The 25,717-nt window shown below is 36.7% G+C and overlaps 1 protein-coding gene across 4 annotated transcripts in view; it reads left to right on the forward strand.

Moving 5' to 3' along the window:
* The window catches only part of CAMSAP2 (calmodulin regulated spectrin associated protein family member 2), a 112,101-nt gene that overhangs the window by 19,862 nt on the left and 66,522 nt on the right, over window positions 1-25,717 (forward strand). For all 4 annotated transcript variants that reach the window (XM_042975498.1, XM_042975499.1, XM_042975500.1 and 1 more), the window contains exon 2: window positions 2,143-2,402. In XM_042975498.1, coding sequence (XP_042831432.1) covers window positions 2,143-2,402 — 260 coding nt within the window. The remainder of the gene's footprint in view (window positions 1-2,142; window positions 2,403-25,717) is intronic.

Below are 25,717 nucleotides of genomic sequence, written 5' to 3' on the forward strand. Positions count from 1 at the left end.
GCTTAACTTTATTTGTCTGTCTAGTCTTTTTGTACATTATTGGCTTCTTGAAGGTACAGATTATTTCTAATTCCTTGGATTTCCTCAGAACCATGCTGGTATATAAAATGAACATGCAATCATTACTATAATATTTGATGAAAATATTTTTCTTCTTTTCTTTTTTTATTTTAGAGAGAGAGAGTATGAGCAGGGTAGAGGGGCAGAGGGGAAGGGAGGGAGAGAGAGAGGGAGGGAGGGAGAGAGAATCTCAAGCAGGCTCCATGCTCAGTGTGGAGCCCAATGAGGGGCTCAATCCCATGACCCTGGTATTATGACCTGAGTTGAAACCAAGAGTCATATGCTCTACTGATTGAGCCACTCAGGCACCCCATGATGAAAATATTTTTCTAAATAATAGGAACTCTTCAAAAACTTTAGGATGAAAATTGCTAAGAAGTATACTAATACTTTGTGAATACATTTAAAAAATGTTCACTTTGATTAGTACTATGGCTTATTTTGAGCTTATATTAAAGCTGCCTATTCAGAAGACTCCTAAAATCAGTGATGGGGGATGGTTGGCCTCAAAACCTCACTTTTCAAAGAGAAGGCAGGCAAGGAAATGGCTAAGTGTCATGCCAGACTAGCCAGACCTATCAGGTTCTATGATTGTAGCTCCATGTTAACTTTTAACTTAGATGCCTGCCTTTACTTTTGGAAGACAAACCTCATTCTTGTGTTGGCTTTGATTAAGAGCACAGCTCACAGGTAAGGAGTGGGAAGAGGAAGGCAAGATACCTTGTTAAACACTAAGATGTTTAAGAAGTGCTTTGTTTGTCTTGCTTTTTTAGTGATCTGGCTGCCATCAGATGCAAAAGCAGCTCCTGAGGTTGATTTAGAAGTAGATGTTGGGAGAGTGGGACTTGACATTCTTCAAGGGAAATGGCTAGCAGAAAAGAAACTCAGACGAATTTGGTTTCCTTCTCATGTCCCATTTGTAGACTCTCCTTTCTGTGTCTCCACTGAATGTGTTAGTTGGGTGTCCAGGAGGGATTTTTGGGGTAAGATGGAGAGTGATAAGGCGGAGAGAACAGTGATTTACTAGGTTAAGGGATTTAAAAAAAAAAAAAAAAATGTTTGTTTATTTTTGAGAGTTGGGCAGGGGGGTGGGGGGAAGGGCAAAGAGAAGGGAGAGAGAATCCCAAGCAGACTCCACACTACCTGCCAGTGCAGAAGCTGACATGGGGCTCGAATTTGTGAACTGTGAGATCATGACCTGAGCTGAAGTCCAGAGTTGGACACTTAACTGACTGAGTCACCTAGGTGCCTCTAGGTTAAGGGATTTAAAAAAAAAGTTTTTTTTAACGTTTAAAATTTATTTTTGAGAGAGAAGGAGACAGAGCATGAGCCAGGGATGGGCAGAGAGAGGGAGACACAGAATCTGAAGCAGCTACAGTCTCTGAGCTGTTAGCACAGAGCCCAATGCAGGGCTCAAACCCACAAGCTATGAGATCATGACCTGAGTTGAAGTTGGACGCTTGACCAACTGAGCCACTCAGGTACCCTTAGTTTAAGGGATTTTTGAGAGTAGTTCTCCCCTAAACTATAGCTGTAACTGCCCCTCAATAGATTCATCAGGCTAAGCAAGAAGGGTGAGAGACCAGAGAGCCTGACATAGAGGGAGAGAATAAGTTAGGCAGCTTCTGTTTTGCAAGTGATTAGCTATACAACTTCAGTTAAGTGATTTTATGCTGTCAGTTGGCAAGGCCTAGCTTCCCCTGTAATAGCCGTTAGAGTGCGTTTTCTGGTTGACCGCTTGTATGTGAGAGTGTTCGCTGAAATTAGTTTTTAGGAATCTTTTATCACATTCTATGGATTTGAGTGTGCATGTGGGAATACTTTCCCCAGAGTCATTAGACTTAGAAAACTTTTTCTTTGCTTTGTAATCTTGTTTTAGAGTATACTCGGAACAATATCTTCTGTAAAGCAAATTTGTCTTTTCCATTCCAGATTAGCTGCCAAGCTCTAATAAATTACCTTTTCAGTTAAAGGGTATTGTTATTTTTGGAAGGAATCTTCTGTGACATAATAATTATTAAATTGTGTTTCTTTATAAACATATTGTAAGAATTTCCCCCCCTCCCCCCTTAATCTTTATAGAAAATGTGCCAGAGGAACTTCGAGAACCATTTTACACAGATCAGTATGACCAGGAACACATCAAACCACCCGTGGTTAATTTGCTTCTTTCGGCTGAACTATACTGTCGTGCTGGGAGTCTCATTCTCAAGAGTGATGCTGCGAAACCCCTTCTGGGCCATGATGCTGTAATCCAGGCTTTAGCGCAGAAAGGTCTTTATGTAACTGACCAAGAAAAACTGGTAACTGAACGAGATCTGCACAAGAAACCCATACAGATGGTGAGTCTTTGTATACCCAAGATTACTTAGTTTGAAGTGTATACTTTTGAGTGTGAATTGTATTGTAAAATGGAGGAAATTATGTTTTGAGATTGGATTGTCCTCTCTGCCTAGAGTTTAAAAACTTAACATTTTCTTATAAACCTCGTTTCCAAATGAAGGAAGATTTTAATAAACTATTTTGGAATGTTTGGTGTCATCCTGATACCCAGGAGAAACAAATTCTTTCCAGCTACTTTAAAGTGATTTTTATGTAATTTAAAAATTTAATTTTCCCATCATAGAGACTATTTAGAGGAGATAGAAAATGTATCCTTGATTTTATTCTCGTTAGGAAAGAGATGAGATTTGTGAGTGTTCATTTGCATGCTTGAATGACCTCTTGGTGAATTTCTGCATATCATATATATTTTAGTTTATTTAATGACTAGTAATACATTCTTGTGCACAACATACAGAATGACGCTCTCTAAGCTGGCCTGGGACAAGCATGCAGGAGCTTTGTCATGAGTCTCTGGAGACAAATTCAAAGTTTAGGTTCATTGTATGTTGCTTCAGTTTGGTGTGCTACTTTCACCTAAGTTCACAAAACGCTGAGCACCATCAAGCAGGGTATTAGAAGGAAAAACACATTTGATTAAATCATGCTCTTATATGAGACTAATAGAAAGGGAGAGATATATGTAGAAGAATATATTTAGAAATATATGAAATTATGAAGTTGAAGAAGGATGAACAAAAATTAGTTTACCAAATCTAGTACTAAATGAGGTGGTGACCTACTTTCTGCCTATTTTCCTTCTTTAAAAAAAAACAAAACTGTTTGTTACTTAAGAGGAATAGCAAATAATGTCCTAAGAAAAATTTAGTTAATAAATTTATGGATTCCTAATAGAATTATTAAGGATAACTAAGAATGTTTATTAGCTGATATGAGATTTTCAACTTGCATTGATGACTCTACATTCACCTCGTGGGTTACCCTCTGATTTTTATATTGTGCTTTGTGTCCATATCACATATGTGAATGGTTTGCCAGCACTAGGGGTGAGCAGAATTCCACTTAGTGTCCTCGCAGTACCTCACGTTTGACCTCTCCAGAATCACTGCACGGATTGGAAGCTCCTGCTGTGATTGTTTCCGCTTCCATTATTTCAAGGCCAAGTAGATCGTTTTAAAGCACATCAATGACTTTGTGAATCTGTGTTTGCTTAGTAGCTGCCCTTTCAGACACCATTTGATCTATCAGGTAACTTAGTTGTCCTTAGGATAGATTCTGTATTTTTTAGGTCCTCTTTAATGAGAAAGAAACAAACTTAACGTTTTCTACATTATTTTCTTAGTGCAGTTTGTGCATGTGAAGATAAAATATGAAGGTATTTGTACAGTCTATTAAAAATGAGGGGTTTGGAAGACTGCCAGTTGCATTACCATCAGGTTTATTTCACACTATATTGATCCTGGTGATAGCTATGAACACATTTAAATTTGATTGCAGGAAATAGTGTTTAAGGAATGTGACTTAAGTGATACAGAATTGCTGTTTGTCTGCTTTTAACTTCTCTCTGTGGGTTTTTAGGACACTTCATATTTGACTACATCATCTTGACTCTTTACAGTGTCACCTTTATTGACCTGTGTTTTAGGTGTATACTTTCAGCTTTTGTCACAATTTGATTTAAAGCTTCTCCGTTGCTGTGAAATTTTGATTGATGACAGTGTAATATTATATTACCATTTTTCTAAAATGTATGTGAGAAAATGTCTCTGAGTACTGCTAAAGACTGTTCTTTAAGAAACTGTTTTGTTTTGTTTTAGAGTGATGAGAGCAGTAAGTTTCAGTTTTCCTTCTTTGTCCTGCCTTTTGGGAAGTATAATGAAAAATGGTGTGTTTAATTGCACTGGGTGTATTGACTGCCAGTTCTGCCCCCCACTTTCATCTCCAAATTATCTTAGTGCTTTTGGGGTCTTTTTATCTCTGTATGTTGCTTTGCAGACTTTTGGGAAAAGAGTTGCATGGTGGTAGCAAAAGTATCAACGTAACTAGAAGGCAAGTTTGATTAAGCAGTTTTTATTAATTTTGGGTAGGTGAAGATTGAGAAAAATGCCTTTTTTTTTTTTTTTGAAAAATGAGAACACATGTTGGAGAACATGTTTTTTTTTTTTTCTTTTCTTTATCACAGTGCTTTTATAGACCTGTTTTGAGAGTATAACCTTTAAAGTGTTTTCTTCTATATTTACATCAATGGGAAAGTATTTCAGAACTGCTTTAAAGCCAGTTAATAATTATAATGTATTAAAATTCATTCAGCACATAATCATCATCTGTAGGATTGTTAGAAGGGATTGTAGTTATGATTTGCCTGTTGAATGTTATAAATATTGTAAGACACAAATGAAAAGAATATACACAGTGTTAGAATGCATACTGTTCTGAGAACTGACCTTAATGTGTGTTTGAATCAGCATAAAGTGTATGACTGAATGGTTACCAGAGGAGGAGTTGTATACACTAAAATCATAGGGGAATATCCTTCAACCAAAAGTATTGTAGCCCAAATCATGTTGTCTGTCAAATTATTTGTCAAAATAAGTACTGGTATTTAGGATAATGTGAAAATTGAGGGATTAGAGCAAATGGAGCCAAATGCTGAAAAAGACAAGAGTACAGAGAAGATTTTGAACTTTTCTTCCATAGCAAAATGAATTTGCATGTGAATTGCATTCAGTATCGTCAGGTTGGGCTGGGGGATTTGATCAGTGTCATAAAATCTTAAATTCACAGAATTTTATAGCCAGAAAGAATGTTAGAAATCAGAAACCAGTATATGTATAAAACTTCCCAATGATGAGGAACATGAGTACCTGGGAACTTTGACTAAGTTCTCCAGTCCTCTTGTCAGAACTGCGAAATTAGGACGTTTAGAAGACGATTTTGGATATGTATTTTTAAACAGGTGTTGTGGGTGATTGTTATGATCAAGAATGTATGTGAAATTTTATCTAACCCAGGGTCATTTTGTATATGTGATACTTAGAATTTAGAGAGGTTAAGTAATTTGCCTAAGGTAGAACTGTTATGTAGTAGTAAAACTAAACTTAGAATCTGTATGAACTAGAATTGTGACTTTCTAATTTACAGTGCTATAATCTGAAGTAAGTTTGTGCAATTAAGTATCTGAAGTCATGTTTACCTAGCTGTCTAGCCTGGTTACAAATCAAACTCTTGATTGTGAATCAGTTTTCCAACCATTTTTGCATATGTGGGAAATAAGAGTTGATATTTGCAAAAGTCAATTAAGTAAATCTGTATATATAGTATGTGTGGTATGAAATAATGAGATTGATTTTCGTATGACTTGCAAAATAACATTAGTCAAATCTTGTTTTGGAACAATCATTATATAAACAAAATTTATTTTGAACTGCTTTCTTTTAAATTTTTTTTTAATGTTTATTTATTTTTGAGACAGAGACAGAGCATGAACGGGGGAGGGGCAGAGAGAGAGGGAGACACAGAATCAGAAGCAGGCTCCAGGCCCTGAGCCTGATTCGGGGCTCGAATCCACGAACCGTGAGATCATGACCTGAGCCGAAGTTGGACGCTCAACCGACTGAGCCACCCAGGCGCCCCTGAACTGCTTTCTTTTAATGATTACCAAAAAAAGATTGAATATTTTATTTGCCTAATGGAGATTAGAGTGGGCTGTTAGGCCACTTGATAAGTAAGGCATAAAATGTTCTCTCATGAAGTGTCAGTATTGTTATAATGGATATTTTTGGATATTTAGAAAATATAAGCTAAAAAGTTGTACATTTGTGCTACTAGCCATTAAACTGCTTTATTGTAATGGGAAGGGCAGTGAAGCTGTGGTTAAAACATAGAAAGATGATAGAAATATTTTTTTACCCTAAAGAAGGATATTTCTGTATGTTAAGAGGTGTTATTTCATTTTACCACATTTTGTGGTCTGTATTCAGCTGACCATTAATGTCTCCCTTGAATGACATTGAGAAAGAAGCCTGCAGGAAAACTTCATTAGCATGAAGTAGGTGCTCTAAATGTAAGTTTAAGCAACAGGGAACTGAGAGGTGGATGTGATGACTTCTGCTAGGGAGGATCTGGGAGGGCATCTTGGGACAGAATGACTAATAGGGTTTCAGTGGGTAGGAAAAGGGATGGGGTAAGAATGGTAACTGGGTTGAAGGAGTTGTTTGACTCAAGTTTGAAGTGTGAGATTAGGTTCTGTATTGCAAGTTACAGTGTTGACTGCATGGAGACATAAAAGTGAGATGAGGCTAAAAAATAGGTTGGGGTTAGATCATGAAGAGGCTATGAGCTGAAGTTAAGGATTTTTAAATTTTCTTTTTGGTTACAAATCAGGATGTAAGTTTTCGTATTTTTTTCTTTGGTTTTTGTTGATGGTGGTGGTGATGGTAGTGGTGCTTTGTTGATTTGTTTTTTCTCTGCCTATAGTAAATAAATAAAACATTGCAAAACACTGTGGAATACTTTGTGAGCTCTTATAGTGTCAACTTAGTGTAAAATATTGCAGTTTATTAATTCTCAGATCTTTCTGATTTGCTTACATCTGTGTATACTTGTTCACTTCTCAGACTTTCTGGTGGTTCTTTTTATTTAGTTTATTGTGTCAGGCAGTGTGATTACACTTTATATACTGATCTCACATAATTTAATTCTTAGGATAACCCTAACAGGAAAATATATTGTCTCTGTTCTACTGATGAAGAAACTGAGGCTTTGAGAACCTAAGTAAGGTCACAGAGCAATCATAGTAACCAGTGAAGGCAGTCTTCAGACCATCTCTGTTTTAACTATAAATCCTAGTTCTTAAGTACTACATGTGGGGTGTGTGTGGGTGTGTGTGTGTGTGTGTGTGTGTGTGTGTGTGTGTGTGTGTGTGTATTTTATTGGTTGATTGTCTTTGCCTGGATAATGGGGAGGTAATTAGAATACGATAGTAGGAATAGGTAATAGGAAAGTAGAAAGTGGAGAGGAAGAAGGAAGTAGAAATGGTGTGCTACCAGGAAATCTGACTGGTGGTTTAAATCTTGGTTATTTGTCCATGCTTCTTTTCAAAGTAACTTACCCATTCTGTTCCTATCTTGAAGGTTATATTAATTTCCTCTGGTAGGGAGTAACTGTAGCCTTTGACTTGTTTGACTGTTAATAGATGATGAGGCAGAATTATGACAGAGCCTGTCTGGGTGGATATGAGTGTCTTGATTTTAAGAATGTGGAAGTTACCTAGTTACCATTATTTTTGCTGGACATATGAAAGGTGTTGAGAACAGAGAAGCTGGTCTCAGGAACATTGTGTTGTTCCTTTTTTCTTTGTCTTCCTTTCTGCCTTTCTCCCTTCCTCCCTTCCAACATATTGAACCTGTTTGGGAGCTATTGTTATGGATTTCCATGGTGGCATCATTTGTTGGAACCCAGTGTAATTTACTCACGTAGAGGCTTAAAAAAAATTTCTTCCTACTTAAGAAGATTAGAAATTGTGCTTTAGAGGAAGAGGATTATATAAATGTAACATTACAATAGTAGTTGAGATATTAATTTCCAGTCACCCTTGTATAATGCCTTGCAAAGTTATGAGCAGAACTTGTCTGTGAAAAATTATTTTAAATGCTCCTAGTTGTTGGTGAAAAGGGTTTTTAAAATTTACCTGTGGTGCTGGATCTCAATTTTCTCTTTCCCAAAAATCATGTACCTAATTTGGATTCCATTATTTCTAGGTAACATATTATATATACCGTAGTTACCAGTTCATGTTATCTTTTGATATTTTATAACCATGTTTATTATGTTTGAATTAGTGTTTATTTGTAGTAATTTATTTAGAACTCCAGGTTTACTTTCTTGTAGGAATAACTTGATGACTGGTGTTTATTTTGTCAGATGATCTCACAAAAACCTTTTATATTCATAATAAAACTAAAGTCATTCAGGCCTTTTATTAACTTATTTAGTTTATTTATGGAGCTTCTGCTATGTACTGTGTATTATCTACTGTGATTAAAAAGAGTTTCTGTCCTCTAGGGTCTTACTTTCTACTGGGAATTATAGAAAAATAATCAAATTATAATACATATATTTTAGGAGTATAGAGGCAGCAAACTTCGTCCTACTCTTATGCTGAGTTTTGAAGGAATTTACTAGGTAGGCACATGAAGGGCATGTTATAAGGTGGTATATATGAAAATATAACAGGATGTTAAAAGGAAATGTGAGAGCATCATGATATGCTTAGGGAAAAGCAAGGGGTTTGTTTGATTGTAGCTTTAGAAATTGGGTACGTATTAGAGAATGATGAGAAATGAGACCAGAGAGTTAGATGGGGACAGGGCATGAATGACCTTTTATGTCATGCCAAGTGTGTACTTTATCCTGGAAATGATAGGGAGCTACCAGTATAAGGTTTTAAACCAGAAGGGATACCATCAGATTTGTGTTACAGAATTTCACTCTGGTGGTATTGTGAAAGAGACAGCACTTACGAGGCTGTTAAAATAACCAGAGACCTGAACTAAAGCAGAGGCCTTTGAGATGCAGAAGACAGTTTGATTGGGAGAAGCATTTTTAAGGTAGAGAAGATTTTTGACTCATCAGAGCTGGGAAATGAAGGAAAAGAGAAGCCAGAATAGGACCAGCAGAAAGATTTTATCCTTTGTATCAACTCTAGTGGTGATTAACTACTAGAAGCTGAGAAAAAATAGCTTCTTGGTTTCACTCTCTTCTGGGAGGCTAAGGGTCTAGATGTTAGTTAGCTTCTCCATCCTCTGTTGCTCCTGGTGCTTTTGAACCCTGATATTTTCATATAATGATGGTAAAAACAAACAAACAAGTAAAGGGACAGCTTTGTAGTTTAGAAATCTTAAATCTCTTATTTTGATGAGAAAGATAGAGGTGACTCTGTTTTGTCCTGTTTCTTTTTTCTTCTTAGTGACCATTGGGGAAAAAAAAAGGTTGTACGTAAATGAAAGTGAGTCTTTGTATATACAGAAAATGAAATAAGATTGATCTGCATTTTGTTAGACTATCTTGCTGTTTTTTTAGTTTATGTTATATATTTACCATGAGGACAGATAGGAATTCATTTATTTAATAGATATTTAGTTCCTACTGTGTACACTAGGTTAGACACTGGTGAAGAAGTTGGATGATCTCTGCCCTAGGGGTTATGTGGGATTGAAAGAGCTGCAGTGTGGAACTGGGATGGGACCGAAGGTGCAGATTTGTGAGGATGGAATGAGGGATTAGCAGAATTGAGCATATTTGACAAATGTCAGTTGTTAATGCAACATGTGAGAGAAGTGGCTACAAGTTGTCTAGGTGAGGAAACTAACACCCCTAAAGGTGCATTAACTTGCCCAAGGCCAAATAGGTGATAAGGCATGATGGTAGGATTTAAACCTTGTGTCTGCTGCCTCCAAAGCCGTGTTTATAACATTTATACCACATGGCCTTTCAAAAAGTCCAGCCAGGCTAACACGTAGGAAAACAAGTGAGATTGTATGTAGAATCTAAAAAAACAAAAAGCAAAACAAAGAAGCTCATAGATACAGAGGACAGATTGGTGGTTACCAGAGGTGGCAGGTAGGGTGTAGGCAAAAGGGGCAAAGGGTATCAAAAGGTACAAATTTAGAGTTATAAAATAAGTAAGACATGGGGAAGTAATGCACAGCATGGTGTCTACAGTTAATAATATTATATTATGTATTTGAAAGTTGCTGAGTTAGTAAATCTTAAAAGTTCTCACTAGAAAAAAAAATTCCACATAACTATGTATGGTGACAGTTGTTAACTGAACTTATTGTGATCATTTCACAATATACACAGATACTGAGTCATTATGTTGTACACCTCACCTGAAACTAATATACTATTATATGTCACTTAGACCTCAGGTAAAAAAAGCTACTGTTTCTATGGTGCTTCATAGTTTATAATGCATTTACATTTTTGTTTTTTCTGTAATGGAAAAGATAGGGCAGTTACTATCATCTCCTTTTGACAAGTGAGGAAACTTTATGGATGGATTTGTTTAATAGATCTTTTTTTAAACAATTTTTGTAATGTTTATTTATTTTTGAGAGACAGAGAGAGACAGCATGAGCAGGGGAAGGGCAGAGAAAGAGGGAGACACAGAATCCAAAGCAGGCTCCAGGTTCTGAGCTTTCAGCACAGAGCCTGATGCGGGGCTTGAACTCACGAACCACGAGATCATGACCTGGGCTGAAGCCGGACACTTAACTGACTGAGCAACGCAGGCACCCCTAATCGATTCTTATTTAGTTCCTTCTGAAAGAGGTATAGAAAGAGGAAGTGAACAGATCATGATCAAATAGCTAGTTAGTGACAGAGCAGAGATAGTTCCCAGGTTTTCCTGACTCCTAACCCAATACTTGTTCTACAGATAAATTGTGCTGCCATATTTTTCCTTGTCCTTGTCGATTATAATGTGCACTTATTCTGGGGAGGTCTGCAGAGAATGTCAGCATGAAGTACAATGTCATAACAGTGAGAGACTGTGCAGCAATGAAGGGGAATCCCAAGAATAGGAGTAGTAGGGGGGAAAGGAGATTGTTTTGGTCACTAAGGGGACTGTCTTAGTCTGTTCAGGCTGCTGTAACAAAAATACCATAGATTGAGTAATTTAAAAACAAACTAATTTTTCTCAGTTCTGGAGGCTAGAGAGTCGAAGATCAAAGATCAGCAGGTTGGGTTCTGGTGAAGGCCTCCTGGGTTGTAGAGTGCCAATTTCTCATTGTGTCCTCACGTGGTGGAAAGGGCAGGGATTTCTCTGGGGCCTCTTTTATATGGGTATTAATCCCATTCATGAAGGCTCTGCCCTCATGACCTAATCACCTGCCAGAGGCCTTATCGCTTAATACCATTCCCGTGGGCATTAGGATCCAACTTAAGAATTTGGGGAGAATACAAACATCTAGACCACAGCAGGTACTCTTTTCTTATATAAGTGATGTATCTCATTTAGTGACCATTGGCATATAAAGTTACATATTTTAAGAAATAGAGTGATTCACTTTGCAAAATACTGTTTTTATTTTAAAAATATTTTAGGATTCGTTTTCATAACGCTGGTTTAGAAAAATAGAAGTTACAATATCTAAGTTTTTAAAAACACGTGAAATGAAAAATATTGTAACGTTCAGTATATTTTCATTATATTTCGAGTTTTGTTCTTATATCAAATCCATTTTCTTCTTTATATATTGAAACATATTTTGTAGTTCCCCTTTTTTATCTAGCTTTATTGACAAAAATTGCATATATTTAAGGTGCACAACTTAATGTTTTAGTATACATATTGTATATATTTATCATATTGACTCAAGTATTGTGTCAGGTTCATAAGGGCTCAATAAATGAAGTGCTAATTTCTGGCCACAAAGATCAGATGTTTTAGACGAATGGGATGGTGGACAACTTCTTAATTCTGCAGAGACCATGTATATACTTCTGACCCTGCTCCTGGCCGTTGCTGATTTATCTAAGGGTGAAGATACCTGATGTATGGTGGGCTGATTGGATTGTTTACTGAGAATCTCTGAAACCCTAAATGGAGAGCACATCACAGCACAGTGATAGTAGGTGGTTGGAACTACCCCGTCATACCAAGGCAGTGCCCTAGGCAGAGAAGTCTGTGAGCCCCTGCTGCTGAGTTCCTTGGAACTGCTCAGTGCCTGTCGTTCCTAGCTTAGTGGTTCAGCTCTTCTGTAGGTTCTATGAACTATTCCAGTGTCCTCTCAATAAGTCCCAATTTTTGTTTAAATTAGCATAGTTAATTCAACATTTATATTTGGTTGCTTGCTATTAGAACTGTAGCTATACGTTAAGTAAACAAAAAGCCATTAACTGATTTTTTTCCCCAGTTGAAGACTGATTTTAGCTATAGGGGTAAAATTGAATTTTTTTTTTTTTAATGTTTATTTTGAGAGAGAAGGAGAGACAGAGCGTAAGCAGGGGAGGGGCAGAGAAAGAGGGAGACACAGAATATGAAGCAGGCTCCAAGCTCTGAGCTGTTAGCACAGAGCCTGACGTGGGGCTTGAATTCATGAACAGTGAGATCATGACCTGAGCTGAAGTCAGATACTTAACCAACTGAGCCACCCAGTCGCCCCTAAAATTTTAGAGCCGAAAGACACTAGCAATCATTTGGTCTGGAGTTTTGAAATTGTTTTGGCTGTGACTCACAGAAGTACGTTTTACTGCAAATGTATTTACCATAGTCTACTTAGTTATATGTATATTACAGAAACAAAAGTATTTATACTTGTGACTTGATTTTTGTTCAGTTTAGTTGGAAAAAATATTAGTTGTGACTAACTGAATTGACTTCATGTTATGACCCATGAATAGATTATAAACCCACGTTAAAAAGCCAATTTAGGGGCACCTGGGCGGCTCAGTAGGTTGAGAGGCTGATTTCAGCTCAGGTCATGATCTCACCATTTTTGAGTTCTAGCCCGCATGGGGCTCTGTGCTGACAGCTCAGAGCCTGGATCCTGCTTCAGATTCTGTGTCTCCCTTTCTCTTTGCCCCTCCCCTGCTTGCCATCTGTCTCTCTCTCTCTCTCAAAAATAAACATTAAAAAAATTTTTTTTTAAATTAAAAAAAAAAACAACTCAGTAAATTCCTTTATTATTCTAGAGAAGAGCAATAAATGACAGTCTTGGTATTGAAAACTAAATAACATTCCCATGTTTTTCTTAAAAATGTATTTTGGGGCTCTTGGATGGCTCAGTCGGTTGAGCATCTGACTTCGGTGCATGTCGTGATATCACTGTTTGTGGGTTTGAACCCCTTGTCGGGCTCTGTGCTGACAGCTTGCTCAGAGCCTGAAGCCTGCTTTTGATTGTGTCTCCCTCTGTCTCTGTCCCTACCCCACTCATGCTCTGTCTCTCTCTGTCTCTCAAAAATAAATAAATGTAAACAAAATTTTTTAATTGTATTTTAATATGCCGTTGTCAATGGCTTCTGTTTTAATGAGAAAAAATATGGGAATAGAGTTTGTATCTAGACTTGCCTTCTTAAGATTTATTTTATCTAATCTCTATGGTATACTGCTGCCAGATTAATTTTCATGAAATGACACTTGATATCTGTCTTATTTCCCAATTCAAAAACTGTAATCATTCCCTTTTTTTTTTTTAATATGTTTGGCTTTTCATAGTTAGCCTCTAAAGATGATGGAAAACTTTTTAAAATATTTTTTGTTTTTTTTATTGAATTATTTATTACATAATTGATATGTAATATTAGTTTCGGTTGTGCAGCGTAATGATTTGATGTTTGTATGTATTGTGAGACAATCACAGTAAGTCTAGTTAACAGGCATTATCATACATTGTTACAAAATTTTCTTTTCCTTGTGATGAGGACTTTTAAGATTTACTCTCTTAGCGGGGCGTCTGGGTGGCTTAGTCTGTTGAGCACCTGGCTTTGGCTCAGGTCATGATCTCATGGTCTGTGGCCCACATCGGAATCTGTGCTGACAGCTCAGAGTCTGGAGCCTGTTTCGGGTTCTGTGTCTCCCTCTCTTTCTGCCCCTCCCCAGCTCACACTCTCTCTCTCTCAAAAATAAACAAACATAAAAAAAAAAAAGAAGATTTACTCTCAGCAACTTTTAAATATGCAATACAGTATTATTAACTGTAGATACCATGTTATACATTATGTCCTCATAACTTAAGTCATGTAAGTTTGTACATACGTTTTGACCCCCTTCACCCATTTTGCCCACTCCCCACCCTCCACCTCTGGTAACCACCAGTCTGTTATCTATATCTGTGAGCTTTTTTTTTGTTATTGTTGTTTTTTAGGTGTCACATACAAGTAAGATCATATGATATTTGTTCTCTGATTGACTGATTTCACTTAGCGTATGCCCTCTAAATCCATCCATGTTCTCACAGTTGGCAAGATTTCATTCTTTTTTATGGTTAAATAATATTGTGTGTGTGTGTGTGTGTGTGTGTGTGTGTGTGTTCACATTTCACATTTTCTTTATCCATTGATGGACATGTAGGTTGTTTCTGTATCTTGGTATTTACAATATTAATTCTGTAATAAACATGGGAGTACATATATCTTTTTCAGTTAATGTTTTGATAATTCACTCTGCAATAATGAAAGTTTTATATTCTTTTTGTTTGTAATTAATGCCATCTTCGTAACTCATTCAAAGTAGCAAAAGCTAAGATACTTAGGATGTTGTCTGATATTACAGACCTGCCAGCAATAATTTTTAATGTTTATTGAAGATTAATTAAACATATATTAGCTAGGACTTTTCATCTTTTTCTTTTTTTTTTTTAATTTTTTTTTTTTAACGTTTATTTATTTTTGAGACAGAGAGAGACAGAGCATGAACGGGGGAGGGGCAGAGAGAGAGGGAGACACAGAATCGGAAGCAGGCTCCAGGCTCTGAGCCATCAGCCCAGAGCCCGACGCGGGGCTCGAACTCACGGACTCACAGACCGTGAGATCGTGACCTGAGCTGAAGTCGGACGCTTAACCGACTGAGCCACCCAGGTGCCCCAAGGACTTTTCATCTTTTGAAACAAGAAGAAAGATAAGTATATATTCGCTGTTGGTTACTAAGCTTCAGTAGATGGTACAGTAGAAGATAGTTTATATATGATACATAATTATTACTATGTAATTATACATATACATATATAATTGGAGCACAGAGATTGAGATGTTTCAGCAGGTTTGATATAGAAATGTAGATTTTTCTAATTTGCACAATTATAGTCCATTGCTATAGAGCAGTGGGTGTTCATAGCAGTTGTCTGTAGGTGTCCCTCCCCCCGTTCCCCTGTGTGTTGAACAGAGGGATCTCCCACCTCAACCCTGTGATACCAATCCATTTTTGCAGCTTGGTGGATTATAGCAGTTTAACAAATTGTTTTTAATTCATGTCAGTGATGGGGATTTAAAAAGAATAGAAGATCATTAAAAAAAAAATAACTTTAACAACTGTGCCATTTGGACGCTTGCTTGTGTTCAGACACCTGGATAAATGAGCTTTTGTAATAAAAAAACAATCTTTATAATACTCAGATTCCTTCCGGAGTCTGTACTGTTTTGTGGCTGAAGAGGGTTACAGTGAACTATGTTACAAAGCTGTCCCAGAGATCTTTCTTTTCAGGAAGTTCTTCTGATAAACTTGCAGGAATGTAAGAATGCTGATTATTTTTTGCCTGAATCTGTACATTTTACTTTATGGTTAAGCTGTCAAACAAGTAAACAAAACAAGGTAACTTCAGAGAATGGTAAGGACTATGAAGAAAGTAAAAACAGGATAATGTGATCTGAGGGAATTGTATGCTATTCTCTTTAATTATAATAGTTAGGGGCATCCTTAAATGGAATGTATTCAAGCAGAGGTCTAGATGAGGATCCGGTTAGGCAAAAATAAGGGGAAAGAGCATTGCTGACAGAAGGAACAAATTCAAAGGCCCTGAATTGATAGGTTGTCCAAAAAATAAATAAACTTCATGTCTGGGTGATAAGATTCCTAACTAAGAATTTCCTGGAGGAAACATTTTCAGGAATTGAAGTTTTAGGGTTGCATTTATTTACCATAAGCTTATATAATTTGTATAATATGAAGTACATGTTTCAGTAAGCATTTGTTGAAAATTTCTCAGCGTGGGCAATGGGATGTAGTAATGAGAAGACAGACTAAGCTCTTGCTTTCACAGAGCTAATATTTTAGTAGCAAAGACAAGCAGTAAAAAGCTAAACAAATTGCAACAATTTCAGATAGTTAAAATGCCGTGAAGAAAATAAATCCAGAAGAAGTGGCTAGAAGAAGCGGAACATGATACTTTCATAGGAGGTGGTTAGGGAAGTCCTGTCTGGAAAGTTGACATTTGAACTGAGACCTAAATACCAGAGGGAATGGGCATGTGACAGTCTGGGAAAAGAACATTCCAGGCAAAAAGGAATAGAGTAAGGTTAATGGCCTTGATGTAGGAGTGAGTTTGGTATGTTTTAGAAACAGAAGGCCAGTGAGGTTAGTCATGAGCAGGATTGATAGGGAGAGTGGTATGAGACCTGGTTAAAGATTGTAGCCAAAGCAGGTAGAGCCCTGTAGACCACGATAAGAAGTTTGAATTTTATTCTGAGTGTACGTGGAAATCATTGGAGGATTTTAAGTAGGACGATGAGTTTGATCTTGTTTACTTTTTAAAAAGTGCTTTCAGGTTGCTTTGTAAACAATAGGTGTAGAAGGTGAGGTTGGGGGCAGCGAAGGGTGGGGTGAAGCATCTGGAGAATCAGGAATTGTATTTTAGACATGTTAAGTTCTCAGTGCCTTTTGGCTGTCAGTACTTGAATATGTGAGTCTGAAGTTCGGAAGTCCTGGGTGGAGATTTAAATTTGAGAGTCATGAGCATTAGAAGTCCATGGGACTGAATGAAAGCACTTAGGAAAAGAAGGTGAATAGAGAATCATTAAAAGCCATTATAGTAATTATAGCAGAGAAGCTTCCTTTCTCAGGATTGTCAGTATTTTAATATAGTAACATTATAGTAAGACAAAATAATTTGAGAAAAGACTGGAAAGAAAAGACGTGTGTGAGAACTTTAGTAAGTACATAGTACTATGTGCTCATATAAAATCACTATTTCTTATGTGGTGAACCAGTGAGTTAACAGGTAAGAACATTCAAAAGCTTCTTCCTCCTATCATAAAGTTCTCCCAAGCATATTCTTTTGAAAAAATTAGTCTTAAGTGTTGAAAATGCAAGGAGTTGGGTGCTGTTATCTTAGTATTTGGTCAGGGAGCTGAGGAACATTCATGTTGTCCTTTGAGTAAGACTTCAGATTGCTTTGTAGAGAAATACTTGAAAGAAAAGGCAGGAAAAGCAAAGCAAAGGCAGAGAAAACATTTAAAATGTGTTAGCTCAGGTTTGGTTCTGGCCCCCAGTACACAATTCTGGTGCTACACTGGCCCAAGTGAAAGGGCTCTTGTCCTTAGTTATGTTGGCCTAGAACCAAGTAATAATAAGATGTCCTTTATTTTCCTGTCACAACCAAACGTTGGACTGATTACTCCAGTAGGGCAGTGGCTATCCTGCCTGTTTCAGAGGAAAAAGAACCTGAGAATAAGAGAGAGAAGCCTGGGCAAGGGTGCAGGGAGGGCAGGAAAAAGTAGAGAACTGTTCAGTGGTGGAAGGAGTGGGAGAACTTGAGTGAGAAGCAGAAGGAGGGTAGGCAGTGAGGACTGAAGGTGGGGAAAGGAGCTGGAGTGGGGAGAAGATAGCATCCAGGCAGGTGCTGCCTCTGGCTCTCTTGGAAAATCTCTAAAGAAGAGGGAAAGAACTTGGTTTTTCTCACAGATCTTCTTCATATCTTACTGGTCATAGAGAAGAGAGAACAAGAGAAGGACGACTGGCCTTTCCTTTACAGGGAGCAGGTCCTGAGCTCATGAGCACTGCTGACACATGGGCAGCCAACAGAGAAGAGGCCGTGCATGACCTAGTGGTGACATTGATATTTAAATACACCATCCCTGCAAAATGTGGGGGCCTAGTCAGTGTTTTGGAGTGTATTTCTTACCAGTATTTCTCTTTCTTGGGTATGGAGTAAAGGAAAGGATGGGGTTGCTCAGAAGAGAAAGAATATTTCCTTCTCCTTAAGTCAACTTTATGATTAAAAGGATTCAGATTTTAAATTTTTTGTCTATATGATAAAGCTACTTCAAAAAAAACACTTAAAATTAGTTGGAGGAGACATGGTGAAACATCTTGTGTAATAATCTGAAAGGACATAGAATATTGCATTTATCTCCGCTTTTTCTTTTAGTGTCTTGTTTTTATTGAGATGTAATTGATATATACCACTGAATTAGTTTTAGGTATACAACATAATGATTTGATACATGTATATAAGCAAAACCTTGGGTTGCGAGTAATTTGTTCTGTGAGTGTTCTGCAAGACAAGCAAACATTTCTAATAAATTTTAACTTGACAAATGAGCGATGTCTTGCAACATGAGTAGTACGTGATGGCGAATGTCACATGATCACAACTGAGCCAGTGGTTATTCTCTCTCTCTTTCTCTCTGAGGGATTGTGGGTGATCCTCTCCCATGCTCGGATGCTTGGTCTCAGACTGCAGCGTTTGGCAGAAATCAGTGATTTTTCAGAGCATTGGAAGGTGCCCACAACTGGCAATAGTGTATTTTTTGTCACTTCAAAGCACCTACGGACAGTTATTTGTTTCACCATGCAAGAGTAAGCTTCATTCTAGGTCATTCTGGCTACCTGCAGACAGAGACCCTTTCCTCTGCGGCCTTATTGCCAGTTACATTAAATACAGTATATGACAAGAGTTTATTAATACTGTACTGTAGTCAACATCTGTGCAAGTGTATACAGTGGCCCCCATGCAGAAAAAGATTTCCATTGAACCAACAGATATCAGTGATTCTGTTAGTGATAGTGAAAGTTGTCCTACACAATAACCCCCTTCCCTCCTGTCTCTCTTACACCAGCCACGAAGGTTTACAAAGGTAAGTGCAGGCTAATTTGTTTATTTTTCTTTATATTTTGTATTTTCTTTATTATTTTGTGTTACATTACAGTATTGTAATCATTTTATATGAATATTTTTGGGTTGTGGAATGAATCATCTGAATTCCCATTATTTCCTGTGGGAAAATTTGCCTTGATATACAAGTGCTTTGGATTACAAGCATGTTCCCAGAATGAATTATGCTTGCAAACCAAGGTTTTACTATATTGTGAAATGATTACCACATTTGTTATTTCTCCATTATTGAGACTTTTATTTCTGTGATAAATGAAGAAAGATGGTACTGATACACTATAAGTACTAAAAAACTTTATCTGTTAAAGCCTGTTTTTGTAAACTTCTAGAAGTCATTTTTAGGAAAGGTGTATTATAGATTTCACTTTATTTATGTGTTCGAGCCAAGGTGCAATTCCTCAAATCAAGTTCTTAATAGGGAAAAATGTTTACTACTTTACAGTTGTTCCACCCAAGCAAGGCTAATAGAAAGTATGCTTTTTATACAGAATCAGCTTCACAAAGATAGGGCCATGTTGATCATTTTTTCCTATTTCCAGTACCTGGGCCATAGAAGATAACTGAATCAGTGAAGGAATAAGAGATGTTAGTGAACATTTAAATGAAGAGTTAAGTATATTTTGAAAGAGAAGTCATTTAGAATTACTACTAAGAGAGCAGTGGAGATTTGGTTTTGGTTTTCCTACAGATTTGAATAGAGTGAACTGTAATTATTTCTAAAGTGAGTATTTATTGAGTTTCCAGCATTAGGTGTTCTGGGGGAGGCTCCTGAACTCAGGGAGTTTATAATAGAATTTGATTAAGTAATTAGATTGTTAGCTGTCTACTTTATCGTTTTAACATAATAAGTGTCTATCCACTTTCAGATAATCATCGGTAAAAGAGTATAGACTTTTGGTTTCAGTTAGCTTACTTGCTGACTCCCCTCTCTACCTTTGCTTTTTGTGTTCAGCTGTGTTGTTAGAATATAACAATTAATATGGGTGTATCAAATCACCACAATGTACACTTTAAGTTTCTTACACTTTTATATGTCAGTTATTCTTCAATGAAGGTGAAATTAAAAAAAAAAATTTAACAATTCTGTTTCATATGTAACACCTGTATTTTTACCAATTTGTTTTCATGAAGTGAAGCATGCATGAGATATAATTAGGTCTACTAATACTAAGGATGTATTTTAGGAACTAAATCCAGTTACAATATAGTTTAAATTTTTGCTCATATTCTTTCATTATGTAGTTGCATTGTATTGATCTAGAAATATGTTAGTTATAAAAGCTGATACAGAGTTTTATTTTTTTGGCCAGAGCCATTTTTTGTAAGCATAGATAAAATTTAAAGAGTAGTAAGTGACCTGTGGCTTCTGCTCAGTTGCCCTGCATAAGATGATGAGTGCAGCGATCAGATTCTTTGCCTCAGAAATCTGAACAAATCATGGGAGGAATTTATTTGTTAGCAAATTAGGAAATTAAGCAGAGTCCTGAGGTAGAGTTAGGGCTGGAGGAGCCATGGCAAACCATGTTGTTAGGGATATAGGGAGAGTGCCTAGAAAGGCTTCATAACCATCTTTCCATATTGGTGAATATAGATTCGTACACTCATTTTTGAAGGCTTCCCAATACTCTGTGGCATGAAAATACCATAATTTAGTTGCCTAATCCTTTGTTGATGATGTTTTGGACTTCTTCACACCAAAAGGTTTTTAAGCAAAACAATGACATGATCAGAGTTCAATTTTTAAAAGATAGAAATAATGAGGCTCTGTTACCTAGCCTAAGCAGGCTGAGTATATATTGTAGTGACCTTTATTGAAATAGGGAAAAGAGGAGAGGAAGGAATTGAAATGGGGGAGATAGCTATGGTAGAGTGAATAATTGATCATGGATTTAGTTTTGGACAGATTTAAGTTTAAAATGCCTTCAGGACTTCCACTAAGAAGACATGCCCTATGAGGTGTGGGCTGAAGACAGAGATTTGGGAACCACCTGAGTAGTAATGGTTAGTTGAAGCCATGGGGTTAAAATTCCCAGGGAGGGGATATTTCAGAATGAAAAGAAGGCCATGGATAGAAGCACAAATATTTAAGTAATGCATAGAATAGAAGATACTGTGGAGAAGAGTCAAAAGTGTAGGATAAAGAATTGAACAACCCTGAGTTGTATCAGAGTCTTCTTGATCTATATGGTACCTACTTCTGATTTTTTCCCCCAGTTTGCTAATCATTTTTTGGTCTTTTTATCTCAGATAGGGAAAATATTTTAGCAGCCTGTTTAATAAATACAGAACATCAGGATATATGCATAGTAATCTTACAGATTTTTCTAAAGTAGTTTTGAAATAAAAACTAACAGTACCGTTTTTTTTTAATTAAAAATTTTTGCGGCACATAGGTTCAGAAATTTGGGGGATATTTTGACATTTTATCACCTGCAGTACTGTGTCTTGGTACCACTTGTGTATAATAAGCTTTTCCTTCTCATCTTTAACAAAGTTTATGTCATACCACTAGCTTCCCTATAGTTATAAGAAGAAGGCCTTGGAGAAGGCCTGAAAATGCAAGGAAAACTAATTTTTAATCTTTTATTAAATAACATTATTAAATAATAGCATCATTTGTTGAATTTTAATGATCTAAATTAGAATTTAAGTTTAATAATGTCAATATTTAATGATTCATTACAAATTAATGTTTTAATGGATTTATATATATCTTGGTCTACCCAAATTATGAAGGTGGCATTTTATATGGGCAGTACTTGTCCACTTTTTGAAGCCGTGCTAGTCACGTGTTGCCATCCAAGAGGGTAAAACAAAACTTGAGACTTTTGATCTCTTTGCATTTTTCTTCACCTTAGAGTTCACAGAGTAAAGATTTGACAGTTCTGTTGTAGGTAGGAGCATTTCTGGAGAATTATGTCATCAGGTTACTGGGGGGGGGGGCAAGGAAAATTGCTTTGTAGCTGACTAGCATCCATTTATTTTAAGCACACTGGTTCACATATTTGAACTTCTTTCAAGTGAGCATCCCTGCAACTTAGCTGGTGAGGTACCTCCCAGATCTATGGCTCTTTGATTTTTCTGACAGCTGTTGCTCTGTGGGGTCTGGTCAGTGTCTGTGTGTAGAGGCCATGAGACTGGCTTAGGTCAAATGTAATCATTTAGTCCCACCACTATGCCATGTTAGTCTGGGCACTGCTTGCCAACGGGCATTCATCTAGAAGGAAGTGGGTGACCTCTAGATACTTGGTAGGTTGGAGGAAAGGTATTTGTGCTTTTACTATGCTGTTTGAGTTTCTGCCAGAGCTATGTTCAAATGTGGTGAAACTTCCCCTGTTGTTTCTCTGTCTTAAATTGTCTTTGCATTTTCTTAAACCTAGGTTTGGTAGTTACCAAGGAAGACATCGTGACCTTCCTTTTTGTCTTTCTCATAGGTAGTGCTGGGAAATGCAGCCTGACTGGGTGGTAGGGCCAAAGTAGAGACAGCTATGATTGTGTTGTGTTTCTTTTTTTTCTGGTAAAGTGAGTACTGTCAGGAGCATTTTTCATACACTCCCAGCTGAAAGAAATCTGCTGACAGACTTCCTTTCAGGCAGTTTTTTCAGGGTTAAGTGGAGCTTTTATTGATGCTTATTTTCATATGATAAAGCATATTTCAGTGTATTTTATGTAGCTTGTTTTAGATTTGAGATTTGAAGCAGTTTTTGATTCAGCATCACATATGCCTGGGAAACTTTCAAATCTGGAAAGCTGTAAAGCACAAACATACTTTGAAGTACACCACATGTGACTGGTTAAAATATACTAGGAATGTCATCTTGGTTAGCAAATGAAAGAACATAGCTGTCATTTTACATTGTTGGCATAAGGTGGCAGTAATTATGTTGAGTGGTGGTGGACAGGCCTGAGCTGCCATATATAAACTATCATAAAAATAAATCTTGCCCAGGTCACTATGGTTAGGACATTTGGAAAATATATATATTCTGTACTTAAATCTGCATCTGTTGGATATAATAATCTATTCTAGTGTTTTTTTCATAAAGACAGGGGTTTATTATCTTGGTGCTGGTTGTTTCTTTCCTGCTTACATGTCTTTGATGGCTCATTGGCAACTCCTTTATTAATGGACTAGGCACGTGAAGGTGATGTTACAGAAATCTCCTAATTTAATTCCTTAAACTATTAATGGATAATACTGTTTGTTTGGGAAAACATAAAAATAAATGATTACAATGAAGTTAGAAGATTATCTTTAAATAATAGACTATTCTGTAGGTTAATTCCGTAGTCATATACTAACTAATACCTTAAGTAATAAAAACACGTAAATCTTTATATCACTTAGAACTTTTTTGACTACTTTGGTACACATCTGAAGTGATGTTGTGAGGGGATAAATCAGGTATTATCCACATTTAACAGAGGAAGGTGAAACTCCATGAGGTCTAAATGACTTCCTAAGGTCAGATCTTTCCTTTTAAAAACAAACCTTGTTGAAGCATTGTTTAAATAAAATAAACCTGTTTGAAGTAAATAGTTTTGAGTTTTCACAAATGTATGCGTTCATGTAACTACTATTCCAGTTAAGATATAAAATGTTTTTATCACCCTCTAAATTCCTTTGTGTCTCTTTGCCTTCGGACCATCACCCTACTCCAGGATCCCATGAATCTCCTTTCTGTCACTGTAGGTTATTTTTGCCTGTTCTAGAATATCACACAGATGAAAGCATAATGTATGAATTCTTTTAAAATTGGATTCTTTTGCTCATATTTTTGAAATTCATCCATATTATGTGTAGATTGTTCCTTTTATTGCTTAGTATTATTCCATTGTGTGAATATCACAATTTGTTTATTCACCTGTTGTTGTTGGACATTGATGTTTCCAGGTTTTTCACCTATTATAAGTAGGTGAACGAACATTTGTGTTTCTCTTAGGTAAATACCTGGGAGTTGAATTGGTGGGCCATATTTATGTAAGTGTATATTTAACTTTTAAGTAGCTGCTGAGCAGTTTTCCGAAGTGGTTATGCTTTTTATATTGCCACTAGCAGTGTATGAAAGTTCCATTTGCTCCAGATCCTTGCCAACAGTTTTGGTATCATCATTTTACTTTCAGCCAGTCTGGTTTGAATTAGTGTCTTCTTGTGAATTAATTTGCATTTCCCTGTTAACTAATGTAATTTAGTGTTTTTTTTTTTATGTGCTTGTTGGGTCATTCATAAATCTCCTTTGTGAAGTGTCTGTTTAAATCTTTTTCTGATTTTCTTATTGGGCTTTTTATTTTCTTATTACTCTGAGAGTTCTTTATATATTCTGACTACAAGTCTTCTGTCAAATACTGTACATCTATTGCAAATATTTTCTCCTAATCTGTGCTTTACCTTTTCATTTTCTTTAAAAAAATTTTTTTAAATGTTTATTTTTGAGAGAGAGAAAGAGAGACATGAGTGTGAGCAGGGTAGGGGCAGAGAGAGAGGGAGACACAGAATCTGAAGCAGGCTCCAGGCTCTGAGCTAAAACTCACAGACTGTGAGATTAAGACCTGAGCCGAAGTTGGATGCTCAACCAACTGAGCCACCCAGGCGCCCCTACCTTTTCATTTTCTTAATGGTGTCTTCTTTCAGGGAATTTTAAATTTTGATGGAGGCCAATTAATTTTTTCTTTTTTCTTTTTGTTGAGAGCGTATGTTCACATGCACATGTGGGGTGGGGAGAGGCAGAGAGGAAGGGGGGAGAGAGAGGGTTCCCACAAGGTGCAGAGAGCAGTGGGGGTGTGGGGGGGAAGCAGGGCTCACCCAAAGCGGGGTTTGTGCTCACCCAATACAGGGGCTCGAACTCACAAATCATGAGATCATGACCTGAGCTGAAGTCAGATGCTTTAACTGACTGAGCCATCCAGGAACCCCTCCGTTTTGTCCTTTGTATGAGATTTGTACAGGTTTTATAAACCTTAGAATATTTTTCTTTTTTGGCAAGAGTTTTAAAAAACTAGAGAAGCAAAATCTTTCATATTTGTGTGTATATAAACTTTTTTGGTGCCTTCATTTCTTTGATTAGATTTTAGTTTCCATCTGGTATTATTTTCCTTCAGCTTGAAGAACTTCCTTTAACATTTTTTGTAGTGCATATCTGCTGATGTCATCTTTTCTCAGTGTTTCCTTATCTAAAGATGTCTTTATTCTTCCTCCATTTTTGAAGGATATTTTTGCTAGTTATAGAATTTTAGGTTGGCAACTTTTTTCTTTTAGAACAATAAAGATGGCATTCTACTTCCTGGCTTGCCTTGTTTCTGAGAGAAGTCAGATGTTATTCTTACCACCATTCTTCTGTATGTATGTGCCATTTTCTTTAGCTACTTTTAGATTTCTTTCTTTATTATTATACAGTGTGGTTATGATATGCCTTAATGAGCTTTTCTGTTTGGGATTTTTTTTTTTTAACTACTTGAATCTGAGTTTGTAGTTTTCACCAAAATTGGAAGAATTTCAACCATTATTTCTTTGAATATATCTGTCTTCCCCCCCCTTTTTTGTACTACATTTACATAGCTGTTGTCCCCTGGGTCACTAAGGCTCTGTTCTTTTTTGTTATTTCATGCTTTTTTTTTTTTTCTTTTGGTGCTTTATTTGGGATAATTTCTCTTGATGTGTCTTCAAGTTTACTTCAGTGCTTCCTCTGCTGTTAAGCTCATCC

Source organism: Panthera tigris, chromosome F3 (assembly GCF_018350195.1).
Source record: "Panthera tigris isolate Pti1 chromosome F3, P.tigris_Pti1_mat1.1, whole genome shotgun sequence".
NCBI lineage: Eukaryota > Metazoa > Chordata > Mammalia > Carnivora > Felidae > Panthera > Panthera tigris.